This window comes from Melozone crissalis, unplaced genomic scaffold (genome assembly GCF_028551555.1).
Source record: "Melozone crissalis strain CALT ecotype California unplaced genomic scaffold, PUWL_Pcris_2 ptg000019l_1, whole genome shotgun sequence".
NCBI classification, from domain to species: Eukaryota; Metazoa; Chordata; class Aves; order Passeriformes; family Passerellidae; genus Melozone; species Melozone crissalis.
The window spans coordinates 28523985-28541283 of record NW_026535797.1 but is presented as its reverse complement, the minus strand read 5'-3'; the positions used below and the strand labels follow the sequence as shown (position 1 = coordinate 28541283).

General features: G+C 44.3%; 1 protein-coding gene across 1 annotated transcript in view; it reads right to left on the bottom strand.

The window, feature by feature from the left end:
* BICC1 (BicC family RNA binding protein 1) overlaps positions 1-16674 on the bottom strand; it is an 89781-nt gene extending 73107 nt beyond the window's left edge. The window contains exon 1 of the mRNA XM_054277315.1: positions 16473-16674. Within this exon, the coding sequence (XP_054133290.1) occupies positions 16473-16674 (202 nt within the window). The remainder of the gene's footprint in view (positions 1-16472) is intronic.
* Between the last annotated feature and the right edge of the window lie 625 nt (positions 16675-17299).

Sequence of the window (17299 nt, the reverse complement as noted above, 5' to 3'; positions counted from 1 at the left end):
AACACTAAGCTATACTGGTAGAGTCAGGATCTTAAATCACAAATGCATTGAGAAAGGGTAAGAATGAGTCCCCACAGAGAGACCTACAGCTGTACTCAGCCCTGCTGTCACACAGCACACACAAACACCACCAGGGAAAATGGGCTTTTCCAGCCCAGGAAAATCCTCCCCACAGTGACAGCATCCACTCCGAATAAAGTGCATTATGCCTCCTGCAGAAAAATGGCAAACACAGCCCTACCCACACATGATAAGTATTAGGCAAAGCCTCCTACTATTGACTTTATTTAACTGGGTCTTCCTAGAGTTGCAATTAATCCCTAGGAATTTTCCAAGTTCCTAACTCTGCAGAGACTGGGTCATTTTTATACCAAGCCTGTTTTTGCAGCTGAAAAAAGTCCATACACTCAGAGAAATGCAAGCCCAGGATTCAAACACCACCTCCTGATACTGAAACCCAGATATCCTAAAAAACAAAACTATAAATACATAGACCTTGTTTACTCTAAAAACAATACATACCATCATCAATAGCACCTATTCTTGAACTCAAAAATAATACAGAAGTCACAACTGCATATAGTTTATTGCATAGATGAAATAGTACAAGCATGATCCGTCAGATGTGGCTCCAATCTTCACAATTCAAGCTGTTCTTGAGATAAACATGACAGTATTGTGCTTCCTGCTGTGCCAACAATGACTTTATCCCTTAATTTATGCTTCTTCCTTCATGTTGTTTTTTTTACCAGAGCTATTTCAATTATTTGAGCTGTTCCTTTAAAAAAGAATTTGGCTATTGTTTGGCTTTTTTTTTTGGCACATTACTAAAAACAATGAGGCATTGCATACAATTAGCACTAATTAAGTGATATGGAGACCAGTAGATTGTTCTGTAAGTGCAAGCATGTAAATTTATAAATTATTCTTGTGGAAGAAAGGACATTGTAACAGCCAGAAGTTACAGTCAAAAAGCTCACTAGACTCTGAAAGTCTCTGCCTATCTCAACCATAATTATAAAGAAAAAACCAAACCCAAACCATCTAGAATTAACAGAGGTGAAAGTCTGGAGGGTGTACTCCATTTCTGGAGTTCATAAACCATTATTATTAAGACTGCCAAAAAAAGCAACGTTTCCTGTTTGCATTTTTTTCTTCTGTTTTGATTTTGGTTGAATTTGGGTATTCTGTTACAGCTCAACTGGATTTCACCATAAAATACTTTTCAGCTCTTTAAGTTGCTACCCTGAAATCATGAGACTGCTTGGCTACCTCAAACCCACAGCCTTGGCAAAACCCATTTGCAGAAATTGATACAAATCTTCTCTGCAACCTAAAGAAAAACAGCCATCAAATTTAAGGTGTCAGAAGTAAAAAATTGTTTTAGAAAAAAAAAGCAAATAAACTTCTGTTGCCTAAGCTGTCATATTGAAATGTTAACCAGCTCTCACTGTGCCTCCATGGAGCCCACTTGCCCACAGATCAGAGAGATTTCTCCAGAAAAGGAAAGTATTCTTCCATTGCTGAAGAAACAGCACCAGGGGCCTGAGACAGCCCAAGCAGCAGTCCCCAAGGTGTTCAGTTCACTTCAATCTCTATACTGCAGTAATTAACCAGTTCCTGCCAGAAACACCCCGAACCAGTCTGTATTTGAGCAACAGGAGCTGACCTGGGTTCCACCTGCAGCAGGAACCACCACTTACATCAGAACCAACTAGGTCACTAGAGCACATTTAAAAATTTGAATTAAGAGTTACTGGACTTATCAGAAAAGGTGTTTTCCTCCAAAATACCCTCTTCACCTCTACTTCTGTCCTTAAAAATGTTGAGATACTCTCCCTTTAAATTCAATAAGGTTTAAATCATGGACTACTTCAAAGGAGAAATTGACTTTGTATTTCTGAAGTAAAAAAAATACAGCCCAAGAGCAGAACGTTTGAGAAGACAACATCACTTGGGAATCACAAGAGACCACAAAGATAATTATATTTTATAATCAGAGAAGCATGTTTTCACTTAGGCTGGTGTTAAACCTTTTTATGGGATATAAAATTACTCAGACCTTACTAAGAGCACATTCTTACTCCTTTGATTATTAAATGGTGGAAGAAAGGTTGAATTACAACAAAATGCTAAATACAAAGGACTTTCAAGTGTTTCATAATGAGAAGCCCCATCTATAAGTTTACCATTACCTTCACACTACCAGGTAAAATTCATCTTCTTTACAAATACGTATATTCCTCCAATCACTTTTTAATCATTTGGAAATAATTAAGATGAGTAAAACAGCACAACAGCAATCCCTCACAAAGTGACTACACTTCTCAAGTCTCTACTGTTATCCAGAAGATTGCAAAAACTCTTTTATGGCTGTGGCTCTTCTCTTCAGAAAAATACAAATCCATGCTGGCCAGCAGCTCCACACCATGGTCCTCCAGGTCACATCTTTAATGCATAAGCCAACATGCACTGCAGCATCTGACTTTGCCTTACTGCAGCAAACAAAATGCACCCAAATGCCAAACATCCCAACCATCCTGACACTGCCTCCATTCCAGTGAAGCAGGCCTGATGAGCCAGAGTAGCTGTTTGGGACACACATGACACAGAAAGAACCCATCCTGGGTAGGGACATGGCAAAGCATCTACACAAAAGCCTACACTCAAATGCAATGTTCACCAATGGTCTGTACTGTATCTGAAAGGGCATTTAGGAGAGGATGGAAGAAGGCTGTGTCCATCCAGCCCTGCAGGCTCCTGCTCTCCCTGCCTGCCCCTGGCCGGCTCTCACTCCCATGAAGAGGAGCAGCCCAGAGTCTGGGTACCAGGTGCAGAAATGCTGAACGTGCTCCAAGTGATCTCGATCCATCAGGCTGCTGGGAGGGGGCAGAACAGAGCTGGTGAGTGGTTCCTCCTCCTCTCCTCTCAGAAGACACTTCAAACAGAAGGAGAGCAGGAGAGAGGCTGAACAGAAGCCCTGAGCAGCTCCTCTCCCGCCAGCGTGCCTGGCTGCCGTGCAATGTATGGGGAGATCCTTCCTGTGCTCATCCAAAACTACTGGACTTGAATAATCCTCTTAGTCACGTCTCCCTTCGCCTCCTGGGCCCTGAGGTTTCCCACTCTGAAGTTTCCTATCTGTCTGGCAGGCTTGGCTGTGCTGCCCTGCTCTCTGTGCTCTGGCCAGCCTGCAGGGGCAGCTGTGTCACTCTTTCCTTTCGCTGCTCCCACGCCTCGCTCACTCCTGCCCTGGCCAGACCCTGCACTGCTCACTTGGAGGATGAACATTCCTCCAACTCACGCAATGCAGAAAGCAGGAGCAGGGAAAGAGACACTAAAAGCAGCCTCAGGCAGCACAGAGCTGTAGCACGAAGCTGACAGCACTTAATTCTTTAACACATTATTAAAACCAGTCTCAAATTTTCTGCTGGCTCTTCAAGCCTGGAGGGAAGGCAGTGCCAACAGAAGCTCTGCAGTGATACAGGAGAGACACCCAATGAAAAGATTCCTGTAAATATGCAGCTGCTATCCTCTAAGAAAAAAAAAGTGTATTAGCGTTTTACATTTTAATTGGTTTGCATTATATTCTCAAGTCAAAACACCAGGAACCCTCAGCTCTCTATATAAACGTAGAAAACGCAATTCCAATGACATATAAACCAATTTTAAAAAACTTAATTTGATGAGACTTAGTGTCCCTTTTTCAGGATGAGTAAGCACATCCATGGGTGAGAAGCAGATCCATAGAGTGGTAAAACATTAAGTTAGATAGCCTTTGTAAAGGTAAAATTCATCTGTTGTCTAAGTTTGCATCTTTCAGGAGATAAATGCCTAAAACTATACTTAACATCCAGCAGAATAATCTTCTAGCTCTCACTACCCCAAACATTTACAAGAACACAGAATATAAAGTTTTGTAAATGTTTAAATACGTACAAAACTTTGCAATACCCTACTCTTTTTTTTTTTCCACAGCTTAAACGATTCCTCATGTCTCAAACACTGGAATGACTTTTTTTATTTCTGCCAAGTCTCTGAACAATCTAAAGATGTCACTGAAGACCACTTAAAGTAAAAAACCTGAGTGCTGCTAAGCAACCCAAAAAACATCATTACATGTTCAATTGTTTAGTGCATTGAAAAATTTCACACATATTGAGAGTCCATGTATTCTGCACTCTAATGATGGTAATGTCTTCCACACAGAGGAAGGAAAGAAAATTCTGCAGAATATGTTCTTATTTCAAAAAGGAATTGCTTAAAAAGAACTAAAGATTTGATCAAATTTATTCACTGTTTCTGCACATGGAACAGATTAGAAACAGATTCTCTCTTATCCACTATTTTATACACACTCCGGAAGCAAATTTACTAAGCAAAACCAGCACTTGTGTTTGTTTAACTAAAAAACTAAAGACATACCAGGATTCTTTTCCACTATATAAAACAGTATTTAAAAAATGTATTCCACATCCAGACTCTTTAAATCATTGCTATTTTAACTGCTCCAGCTGCATATAAACAAAGGCCATCTAATGCAATTTAATATTTCACCGCTCTATAGCACTTCTCACCCATGGATGTGCTCACACATCCTGAGAAAGGGACACCAAGTCTCACATTCCCTCAATGAAAAGGATTTCCATATCCCAGCAAGGGTGACATGCAAATGTATCCCTAATTTCATAAATTATATGTGTGTTTTTCCATTTAAATCTAAGTATTTAACACACAGAGACATGGTTTTAAATACAGGTGATTTTAACCCCTTTCTGTTCAGCACAGAACTCATCTTTCACTCATCATGGCTCTGTACCATTACAGTGTAATGCTCTGCACAAGAACTCCTTGACAACAAAGCTCCTGTTTAATTACTCTGCATCCCAGTTTATACACCCTCAAGGAACACAATCTCACCATAAAGAACATGGGGAATATCTTCAGAAGACATCAATGTAACCAAACATAAAACTGTTTTAACTGCATCACTTATAATGGACTTAATATTTATTTTGGAATTATGAATTTCATTTTTCCATCTCTCAAGATGCTTGCTTTTAAGTTACCAATCTTGTATATTCAACAGCCATAAATTTATTGCAGGCACTGAATAGAACAGAGCCAATCAAAATAGACATAATCAAAGCTCTCCATTCATACCAAGTAATCTGCAATAAGGTAAAAGGCACACTTAAAGGTTAAACCACTAATTCAGAGTGGTAACACAGATTCCCCAAACCAAAGTTTGCTTAAAATATAGAAAAAGAATCATCACCTGTACGCAGAATTAAAAAATGGTTTATAAACAAAAAAGAAAGAGGTGAAAATCTATTTAAAACTTGGGTATTTGTGGCAACCTCACCATGGAACTTTAGACTATCAAAACAATCAAAAAATTTAAAGGTTTACATAGCAAGGCAGAACAAGACAATGTCAGAAGCTGATGCCCAGGAAGTTCCATGTGCACATGAGGCAGAACTTCCTTACAGTGCAGTGGCCGAGCACTGGGACAGCCCAGAGAGGGAGTGGAGCCTCCCTCCCTGGAGATGCTCCAGACCCAGCTGGACACAGCTCTGTGCCATGTGCTCCAGGGAGGCAGCACCAGTGACCCCCTGTGCTCCTTTCCTGACCCACTCTAGGATGTGGGAGCTAGGAACAGCACAGATATGTGTACATGTTCCAGAAAACAAAAGCAGCACTTCAAAACAACAGGATAAATCATTAGTGTTACCAACTTCCCTCTCCAGTTATCTTTTCACATTGCTTCTTTCAGACCAGATTTACTTGGCTTAATACTGATTTTCAGATATGTTGTACTGGAGACCATTTAGCTCAGCTTGATTATAAAAATGTTGCAAGTTCTCCTCACAAGGAAATCTAGCATAAATCCTTTCCAAGAACAAAGTTTAAACAGATGAAGCCCATGATCTGAGCTGTTCCACAAGCAGCAGAATGGTATTTTGGGTTTGTTCTGCTTGTCATCTCATCACTAGAATGGACAATCATTCAAGCTTTTACACAGACTTTGTGCCAAGTAAGTGAGAAAACACATAGCTCAATCTTTTCAAGTACATAACTTGAACTTGCAGATATATTTCACTTGAATGATCTGGAACGAGGCTCTGTTTTTTTCTTTCCTTGGCACTCTTATTTCTCGTATTTTGCTTTCAAAACCTCTTTAATATCTTAGCAGCCCAATCAAAATCCTGTGCCATTCTAACTCCTACAAACAGAAGTTATTTTTTGAGTTAAAAAGCTGTAGAGAAGGGCTGAAAGTCCTAAAAGAATTCTCAACCCGTAGCTTTTTAACATGTTGGGCAGGCACAAAGGAAAACAAACCAACCAAACAGAAAAACTTTTCTATGAGATGAGGGAGGAGGATTACCTATAAAACCCCAGTGTAAAAAACATTCCTCAGCATCTACATACTGCAAGCCTGGCAATAACCACATAAGCACCATGATTGCTGCTTATTTTTCCTCGAAAACCATTCTTACAGACCTGATTCATATCACACAGTTCTGGGGGAAAATGGAACCAAGATTTTGCAAAGCCTCCCAGACCTGGCCTGCAGAGAAGGTTAGTAAATGGAAAATGGATTGCTCATGTCTCACTTGCAGCTACACATTCCCAACAAGTAAAAAGCCAAAAGAGGAATGGGGAATCACTATTTTCATACATTAATATCTGAGAAAAGGTTCCTCCACACAAGTTTATCAAGTTTTATACATAAGTAGTATTTTTCACAAGTTTTATTGCAACATTTACACGTCAGGCAAGCCCTGGAATTGCAACAGAATGGGGAATGCAGCTGCCTTGTGGCTGGCACCAGCTATACTGACCAGCTTCCTACCTCTGGGAAAAGGCTCAGCAGTCAAATCAGATGGGGCAAAGAAAAGCAATTTTTTCAGTGTCTCAAAGCAGCAAACCAGAGAATATTCCTTACAGTGCAGTAAAATTTCTACCAGGCTGCATTGGAGCCCTTCTAGAAATGGCTAAAACATTTAGCCGCATACAAAACTATCACTTATCAAGGGCTAACTACATCTTCAGATGGCAGATTGTGTGGGTGTCCTGGAAAGCACCTCCTCAAGCCACCAGTGTGCCCCAAAGCTCACAGCCCCTAAAGCAATGGGACAAAATCTAATCTTTAAAGGATTAGGATATATCAACCTGGGCAATTATTAAAAAAAAAAAAAATAGAAGAAAAAAGGAGCTTTACTCCACAGCATTTCTAAACTGTTGATCTCAAGATGCCAAAATCAAGACACAGCTGCTGGCAGCTGGCCATTTGGGAGGCAGTCAGAATGACTGGAAATCTCATGCCTTTTAAATGCATCATCTATTCTTGTCTTTCTCACCACAAGTGATACATTTACAAATATATTTTTGAAAAACCTTTCATCCTCGAAGGGAAAGAACCCTAAAGAACAAGTTATTTCCTGTTTGCTGTCACTCACATGTGCAAGGAAGACACTTCCAGGAAGGATAAATTGAGCAACATGTCCTTCTGTGGTTTACACAACAGAATCCAAGCAGCAGAGATAACAGGACTGTGCTCCAAGCCCAGCTGCACTCTCAGGTCCTGTTTTCACAGCTTGCTCACATACCAGCAGCAGGAACACACAGCTCAGGAGGATGTGGTGTAACCCAGAGCACAGCATCCCTGAACTGCACCCCTGGGGCCAGTCAGGCCATGCAGCCCACGGGCAGCTCCCACTGCTCAGCCCCGAGCACCCAGTGAGTTTTCCACCCCTGGAGCCAACCCTGAGAGCCTCAGCAAAGCCCAGCAGGTGGGAGGCTCCCAGAGATAACCACAGCCACATCCTTGTAGGACCAGCATCCCAAAAGCTGCCTGGAGGCAGCAAAGCAGCAGCACTCAGGTGCTGCCAGGGCAGATCTGTGTCCCAGCTCACCCAGCCAGGCTGCAGGGAGCCTCCAGCTGTGCTCCTGTGGGCCAGAGCACCCCAACACCACCATCTGCAGCCAGACACAGCCCCCAGCACCCCTCATGTGCATGGGAACCAACAGCTGCTCTGGCAGCAGCTGCCTGACCCAGCCAGCATCTGCAGGGATCTTCCAGGGGCCAGCACAACCAAATCCTACCAGGACTGCCAAAGGCAGGCTCTACAGACCAGTTTTCCCAGCAGATGTTTCTCAATGCTCTGAGGAAGATAAACTGACCCCTAACTCAATCACAATGTTATCAACTATGGAGAATGCTTCAGGCTGCAAACTGCTATTTTTAATACTGCTGTCTGAGCAAGGATTTACCTAAAAATGTATTTTTAGTAATCTACAATACCTAACATTAATAAACACTGTGCTTTAATATTACAGTCCAATCTCAGATTTAGTATTTTAACTCAGCAATTGAAATTGTAGTTAAGAATTCTTTAACTCCTTTGCTATCCAAAAAAGACAGCAGTGACCTCACTTCAGCACTGAACACTGCAAAAACTGGAAAGCCTCCAGATTTTATAGATTATTTCCTTTTCACAAAAAGAGGAAAAGTCATAAGATGACATTTTTTCTGCCTGTCCTGTCATTAGGCACCACTGAGAAGACTCTGGCTCCATCTGCTTATATCCCCTGACACACACAATTGATACGGTGTTCCCTGTGCCTTCTCAAGATTAAAGCTAAACAGTCCCAGATGTCTCAGCCTCCCCTCCAGTCCCCCAGTAGCACTGTGGCCCTTTGCTGGATTTGTTCCAGAATGCCCATATCTCCCTGCCACTGGGGAACCAGGGCTGGACCCTGCACTCCTGATGTGTCTCACCAGGGCAGCACAGAGTGTCAGGGCTGCACAAACCTGTGACAGTTTTCTCCCCTGGAGAAGCCCTTCATGCTCCCTTTTGCTGAACTTCATGGAATTCCTCTGGGCCACTTCTTCAGCTTGCCAGTGTCCCTCTCAATGGCTGCCCTCCATCTTCACATTCATGAATCATTTTTCCTTGCAAGTGAGGAAAAATCCCAGCAAACCTGCTGTCAGTTCCTTGATCACCTGTCTGGAAGCTGTCACAAAATGCATCCCAGAAACTTCCTCCATGGTTTGTGTGCTGCCAGGCTCTTGTCTCAGCAGAGAACAGAGTGGTTAAACTCCTCCATGGGGACTGACTGCAAACAGGAGCCTCCCTCCAGCTGTTTGAAGGCCTCATGTGCTGCTTCTTCCCACCCAGATGGCCTGCAGCAGCCACCTGTAAAACCACCCAGCACTCCTGAGCCTGCACTCTCAAATGGCTGGTGCTGTGCTCCAAGGCAGAGCTCCCTGCAATCCTGCCACTCCCCCACATCAAAGAGCATCACCTCCCCCTCAGCATCCCACTCTGAGCACCCTACAGACCCTGGCACTGAAGGACTCCAGTCCCCAGAGCGATCCCACCACACCTCCCCAGCCTCAGGGAGATTGGGAGCCCTGCAGTTCCACCTGTCTGCACCCACGCATCACCATCAGCAGCTTCAGGGATGTACCACACCCATGGGTTTCCAGTAAAGCTTCTCCAGGAACAGTCCTGCAGGCACACACCTATGCTGTGCCTTCCCAGTTTCTGTGCCCTGGTGTCTGTAACTTCAGCAGAGCTGCACAGCAGGAGAAAAGCTGGGACAGAACAGTGTTGCTACATGCCCATCAACCCCTCCACGAAATCTGGCTTGCAGCAGAAAAATTACATGGAGTTATGCTACCAGGCAAGGGACTTATCCAGACACTAAGTGTTCACAGTTATGGATTTGTTTTCAGATTTGCTTTCAATCCCCTATCCATCACACCATCTTTTTCTGCAGACATCAAGAGCTTTTCCACCCAATATCCAAACCCTGCTTTCACACATGAGAGAATCTGTTGATTACTCAGATTCCTTAGACTGTATTATCTAGTGAGATAACACTCTCACTCTGGAGTGTTCCTTCAAAACATCAACAGAATTCTAACTCTATTTATTCCAGTAAAGAGGATATCACTGCAGATATCTCGACATAAATCAGCTATAAAAGTCACTGACACATGAAGAGTTCCTTTGCCTCATGCAATACACTAATTCTGCTTTTTGCCAGAGGCAAGAAACAAAAACAAAGACTGAACAACAGCTGAGGCTATGGTCAAAGAATGGTTTCAATTGCTTAAGTCAAAATTATTTTAGAATTAACCTTGATTAATAGGTAGCATCTTAAAGAAAACCTTAAATCAAGCGCTTGTTCCTTCAGATAGCTTATTAGGTGTGGGTATTTTCTGTAGCTGAACTCCAACTCACGTAGTCACACCAGTTTTTAAGCTCAAAGTTCATCAAAGTCACCAAAGAGTCTTCACAGCAAAAGTCACTACTGTAAAAATATTTTTAAAAAAGATATTAGTTCTTTGACACAGAGGTTTGAAATTAAAGAAAACTAGCATGTTTCATTGTTTGAGAGGCATAAAGCCAAGAGCCTGAAAGGAGTACTCAAAATAGGACATATTTTCCAGTGGAGGTAAAGATTACAATATAACCAACAGGAATGTGCAAGCCAGCAATACTTAACTCAGCAGCTCATGCCAAACCATGATAGTCCCTTGTACTACTTGAACACTGAAACTTGAGAAAGTGGTATTATTACAATTGTTAATAGTGGAATGCAAGAACTACAAGTCACACAAATTCATTTCATGTATTTATTTTTTGTAGAAATAGACTATTCAGCACTTTGGGGATTTGAAAACCTGACAAAGAACTTGGATTCTTTTTTCCTGCTACATATAAGTTAAAAACCAAATGTAAATGCTATTAGGAAGGTTCCAATTTCCCCACAACTATGTCCTTGTATAGGTTATGCTGACACATTACAAGGAACAAAATATAATAAAAACCACCAACAGAAATCTCACAATTTAGTAGGAAAACCCAATATTTTCTTCCTCTAGGAAAAGCAACTGTGGTTAGGACCTACTAAAATAAAGAGTAAGATATTTCAGTACAAATCTGGTCATAGATAAGACGTAGTTCACAACCCTTGGAGCTCCAAGAGGGACATCGGTACCGTAAACAGGAGTATAAATCACCAGCACTCTGAGTATTTCTAACTTCAGCTGCAAGCAAGGTACACTAATTATTTGAAGGACCCCAGTACACTAAGTTTTACTGGACAGATTTCTACTACCATCATAAACACACAAAAAAAATCCAGGGGAATATCAGTAATTGCTGCTTAGCCATCTAAATATAAAACCCCAAAATAAATTTAACATGGAACTTGCCCTCCCTGCGCAGGCACCATCACAGGAACATTACAATTGCCTGTTAAGCAGCCAAATTGCTCAAAATGTGTATCTCCAGGGTCCAGCCTCTAATAAAACCATTGTTTGTAGCATTCAGCAGAAGCCTGGGTTTCTTAGAATATCTGTGTTCTTTAGTACATTCCAATAAAAGTGCTTTTCTTCCCCCCACTCCACTTCCCCCAAGCTTTGCCTGCCACACGTATCGATTTCTCATTCTCTGCAGATGAAACAAACCAGTGCAGAAGACTATGAAAAGTACTCAAGCAAGCTTTCCTACAGTTATGCATTAAGCAGGGAAAATGTACTTGTTTAAACACAAGTTTCACCTGATGGATCAGCAAACAAAAGCTGGTTATCATCCAGACATCAGAAAGAGGCATTGCATAAGTGCAATCAAGATCTGACAATGGTCTCTGGGTGACCTTTAGGCAAAGGAATGAACAACTTACTGTAAGTTTCATGTGGATTAAACCATGCAAAAAAAGTTATCTAAGTAAATATGTCACCTCCCTCTAAGAAAATCAGGGGTTGTTTTGGGCAGAAAATTACTAGCTGAGCATTTTTCTAGCTCCCCATGGCAGGCAAAGAGCACTGAAACAGGGAGTAGGATGGGGGAGAGCTCTCTCAACACTGCAATGGCAGGACAGAGCTACACAAGGGCACCTCAATGAGCAGCTTTCACTGACTGCTCATGCTGAATTTGTTACAGCACTTTTGTCCTTCCTGCCTGGAAAGCAACCAGTGATCCACTATTATCTTTAGAATTCACATGATTCCTCTAATTCTAGCCTAGTCCAGCTGACCTGTGACATAACCAATATAGCCAGTACCACACCCAGTGCTATTTTCCAAGGTGCCCACCTGGTCTCAACACAACCTGCTCAGTCAGATGAGCTCTAGAGCAAACTGGGTGCTCTTCAGAGTTTGCTGGGCACGCAGCTCTGTGCTTTTCTTCATGTATTTGCTTATCAATAAATAGTCAGGCAAATGCTCAATTACCTCATAAGGGAAAAAAATCTCAACGAAACCAGGACAAAAACCACCACCCATAAAGTTTTAGATCCCTGATTAAAATTACCCTAAGGAGTCCTCAAAATGAAAGATGATGCACAAAAAAAATACAAAACCAAGTGAAGAAATACAGAATTTTAACTAGCACAGTTTTGTACTTTAATGAAAGAGCCATACATAATATGGGCCCACATACCATTCCTAGATTTAGACTCTTATTAAAAAAGCATGGATTTGTTTTTTTAGCAAACTACTATCGTGTGATAGTACATTATAAAGTCAAAAAGTATTTAACTGTGAGTGCTTAAACCACACATACCACATAAAAACCCCCTACATCTGCTAAAGAACATGACAAAGAAAGAGGATTATTTGAAATGCAAGACTGGCATAACATTGTGTAACCAAGAATGAGACACACCACACAAGCAAAAAAAGGTGTTACTTTCTTTGGTTTGGGTTTTTTTCTATGTTCATGGCCAACTTGTCTAAGCCTACTGATTGCTGCAATATCAGCTGATAGATTATACTTTTTGGACAGCTTTCCTAAGTTTACTGTTCTGCCTCTTTACAATAATATTCAGCTCCTATGGTAACAGGCACTCACACACTGAGTAAATCATCCCACAATATGAAGTCACCTGAGCATTAACCAGAATTTGTGCAGAGCAGCTCCAATTAATTGGGCTACTAGGAAATACCATCTTCTGTCACTGCTGAAAAGTTGATCTGTTTTACTCATATTGGCCTCCTAGAAAAAAAAATATTCTAGAATAATAAGCAAGAAACTGATGAAGACATGAGGCATAAGAGAGCTTACACACCACTGTAAAGACTGAGATTTGTTTAATGGGACACAATTCCAGTCATCTACGTGCATGAAGTAATGAAACAGTGAAACAAACATGGACACAAGGAAAAAATAGTCCTTACTGGCAAGGGGTTTACCACAGCTTTTGCAGTTTCTGATATTCCAGAAACAGAACCATTAAGGAAATAACAATGCAATTATTTTTAAGAGTGGAGGGAGGAAAAAAAAAGGTAGCAGAAGCATCCTCAAATTATCAATTTTTTTTGGCACTACAAGTCAGATTTGATTTCTGTTTCAGATACAACTGGTAGCAAACTACCTGCACCTCCTCTTTTTTTGAAAGAGAACTACTGAGAGCTCTTGCAACAGCACTTACTGCAGTTAGTCTGTATCTCACAGGGAGGTGTCCCATTCCTCCGAGGAGCTGCAGAGGCTGCTATTCCCAGGTGAGCCTTGCTGGGATCAGCCCTGGCCTTCAGGAAACCGCCCACAAACTGTGGGAAAGATGAAAATAACCACAGCAGGAGCAGCACATATCAAAACTCAGCAATGCAAGAAGTAACAGAAGCACTGAGCTGAACATGGAGCTGCTGCTTATTCTTTCTCCCAGATAGTTTTTCTTACATTTCACAATTAGTTCAGTAAACAACAGATGTTGATGAGGGAAAAAAAACCCACCAAGGCACCCCCAAGCAAGAATGAGAACATTTCCTGATAAGTTCCTTCAACAGATGCTCCTTCAAACTTGGCTGTAAAGACAACTGAACTAAAGATACTGCATTCTCACTCTTCCATAATATAAGAAAGGTGCGGTGGTCACCAGAAGACATTCTAAGTTTTTTAATCATTTAAAAAGTAACTTTCCCAAATGTAAACAAGCTAACTAGTAAAAGCAAAAGATGATTCTTTAAGCATCTAATATAAACAAAAAGCTGTATTTACACCAGTCTGAAATTAAAAAAAAAAAAAGCCTAAAAATTGGCTAACTTTTGGAAATAAGAAATCCGCTCATCATCACTTAGATTGAAAAGATGTTTCTTTTCCATGATGCAATTTCTGCATATTTTAAGAACTTCCAGTAAAGGATCTGTATTAGAAGCCATAGGGAACACAAATCTACAAATTGTCTAACTGTAGTTTGTTCCTGGAGATGATTCACACTGCTTCCTTTCCATTGTCACTTTCCTAATAGGGCAAGTCAAAGCTTCACTCCCAAAAGACGGATACAAACAAAAGGTGGGGAGAGTGGGAGAAGTTAAAAAATAAAATCAAGTTTGGCTTGTAATCAGCAGCACAGCTGACTGAATTTCTGGGTACCAAGTACAGATCTGGATTCATGATGCTTTCCCTGGCAGAGCTGGTTGGTGCTTGAGGTAAGTTCAGAGATGAGACAAATACTTGTAAAGCACAGAGAGGAAACTGACAGAAACTGACAAAATGTTTACCAAACAGTTCAGTTTTCTCACATAAAGAACTGCTATGTTTGCTTCTTGCTTCCTAATAAACAGTTTTTCATTAACAGTAAGCCAGACAGTTCAGATTTTCACATAAAGCCACTTATTTCCAAGTCCAACATAAACTTCCCACCACAACAAGGACATCTGGTACAAACCCTCCTCAAACCATCTCCAGAAGAATGTGTATTCTAGACAGAGCATACAGAAATCTCACATCAAAAACCAGGCAGTACTCTGCTTGTATTTACTCACTATGCTCTATCATTCATATACTTTTTACTACTTTATTTTTCTTACAAAGGTAAGCAATAAAATTTGAAAAAGGAGAAAAGAAAAATCTTACATTTTGACACTGGCTACTACTGGGTCACACAACCTACAGAGTATTTGTCTTCTGCTTGGGAGTTTGTTTACCCCTTCAGGCTTACTACCTCAGGCAGTAGAAGAAAGGACTGTGTGAGGGATGAGATAATAGAAATTTATTTGGCTATTAGAGGAAAAAGTTAAGGCAACCTTCATCTTCTTACAGAACTCAAACTTTTGACCCTTCTCTACCACTTCTTACACAGAAATACCCATGTGGTTTTGGTTTTCAGACACTTTTGATGAGCACATCTTTATAAATAGTTGTTGCTGCTCTGTTTCTCCAAATGCCTTTCTCTTTACTGCATTACATAATGAGATTTTTCTACTAGCGCTAAAGTATTAACTGATTAAAGATTAACTCACCCCCAGGAGAGACCATCTCAATTAAAAAAATTCCAATCATTGTAGTCACCAAGTCAAGCCGCAGCTCTTCAGTGACCAACCCAGCTCACCAGCTGCTGCTCTCCTGTTCGCTCCCACATCCTCCCTCGCACTGCAGCAAGGGAGAAGGCAGGTCCCTGACAGGGGATGTTCATGTGGGGAGCACCTAAAGCTTCCAGTAAGTGACCAGAACGCCTTCGTTGTGACAGGCCAGGTAAAACATTTGTCAAGGGTTTCTTCTGAAAGTGTACACAAATATGTGAGTTACCGTGTTAGTGTAACATTAAATGTTTACAAAACACTAGTTCCAAAGGGAAAAGCGCCCTCTCGAAGCCACCACCGTCTCTTCTCGTAGATCCAGACACACCCTGAGATTTGACACTCTAAGGCCTGAAACTCATCTCGGTTCTCACGGGCTCCTCAGAGCAGACAGCCGGGAACAGCCCGAGGGAATCACCCCGCTCAGAGCATCCTTAGCTGGTTCAAACCCACTCATGTGCTCTTTAGCAACAAACCCAGCAATTACTACTCCTGTTTTGTCAAAGGCTGCCTACGTAACTTCCACTGAGAGCAGATAATTCAAAACATACTGGGACAAAATATGTAGCCTCAAGGAAAGAAAAAAACCTTCAAAAAAACCCAGACAGCGGAGCCAAGGGCCGAGCCGGTCCCACGGCCGCTGTCAGCCCTGCGGATCCATCCCCGCTGCTCCGGCCGGGACGCCGGGCTCCGGCGGCTCCTTGGGAGTTGGGCCGTTCCTTGAAAGCCGAGAGCCCGCAGCGCCTACCCGGGCGGGACGTCCCCTCCTCACCGACGGACGGAACTCTGAGGGACCGGGACGCTCCGAGCCCCGCGGGGCCGGGCAGCGGCATTATCACGACCAGGGCCGGCCCCAAGCGGCATCTGGCTGTCCGGGCTGGGCCCGGGGCGCTCGGCTCCGCTCCGGGGCACAGGGAGCCGCTTCCCCCGGCCGAGAGGCCACGGCAGCGCTCGGAGCACGGACCGGCCCACGGGGCTCCCGCCGACCCGGGCCCGCGTCCAGCACCGGGGAAGGGGCTGACAGGACGGGAATCCCGTTCCGGCGGGGAAAGGGGAGCCGGGACACGGCACGGCGGGGACCGGGGCCCCTCTCGCCACTCCCGGCCGCCGCCACCGCCCGGCGCCCCCCGGGCACGGCCGCCGCTCCCGCCCTCACCTTGGAGCATGGCCTCCAGTTTCTTCCTGTCCACCCGGAATCGCTCCTCGCCCCACTCGGGGCTGTGCAGGGGCCGCGGCGGCCCGGCCGAGTCCTCCTCGGAGCCGGGCGCGGGCGAGTCGGCGCTGCGCTCGCTGTTGGAGCCCGGGTCGGAGAGCGGCTGGGGCAGGTACCCGCTCAGCGGGTCGCACTGCGCCGCCATGGCGCTGCCCGGCGGCCGCCGCCCCGGGCCCCACTCGGCCGCCTCGCCGCGGGACGCTATCTGCCCCCAGAGCCGCCCGGCCGGCGCATCCCAGCCGCCGCCGCACCGAGCCCCGACGCCGCCCGCCTCTGCCCGCGGCTCCCCGCCGAGTGAGCGCGGCCCCGGCCCGGCGGCGTCCGCGGCTCGGCGGCGCCCCCAGCCCGCCCGCAGCCCATACAGCATCCCCACCTCCATTGGGCCGCCGCCCGCCGGGGAGGGGCCGGGGATATCCCCGGCGGGAGGGGGCAGCGCCGCGGCCCCGCAGGAGGGCGGGGAGGGCGGAGAGAGGGCAGGGGAGGAGAGGGGAGGAGAGGGGAGATGCCACCGCCCCCAGCGTCACCGCCCCGCATGCGGGCGCTAGGCGGGGGGCTGTGCCGGCCGGGGGCTGTGCCGGCCGGGGGCATTCTGCCAGCCGGGATCACCCTGCCAGCCGGGATCACCCTGCCAGCCGGCGACCCCCGACCCTGAGAGCGGGTCGGCAGTGACCGTGCGGTGCCGGGTGACACACAGGGCTGGCGGGTGGCGGTCCTGAGCCGCACCGTGCCCAGAGCCTATTCCGAATCGCGCCCGTGAGGGCGGCAGGGAC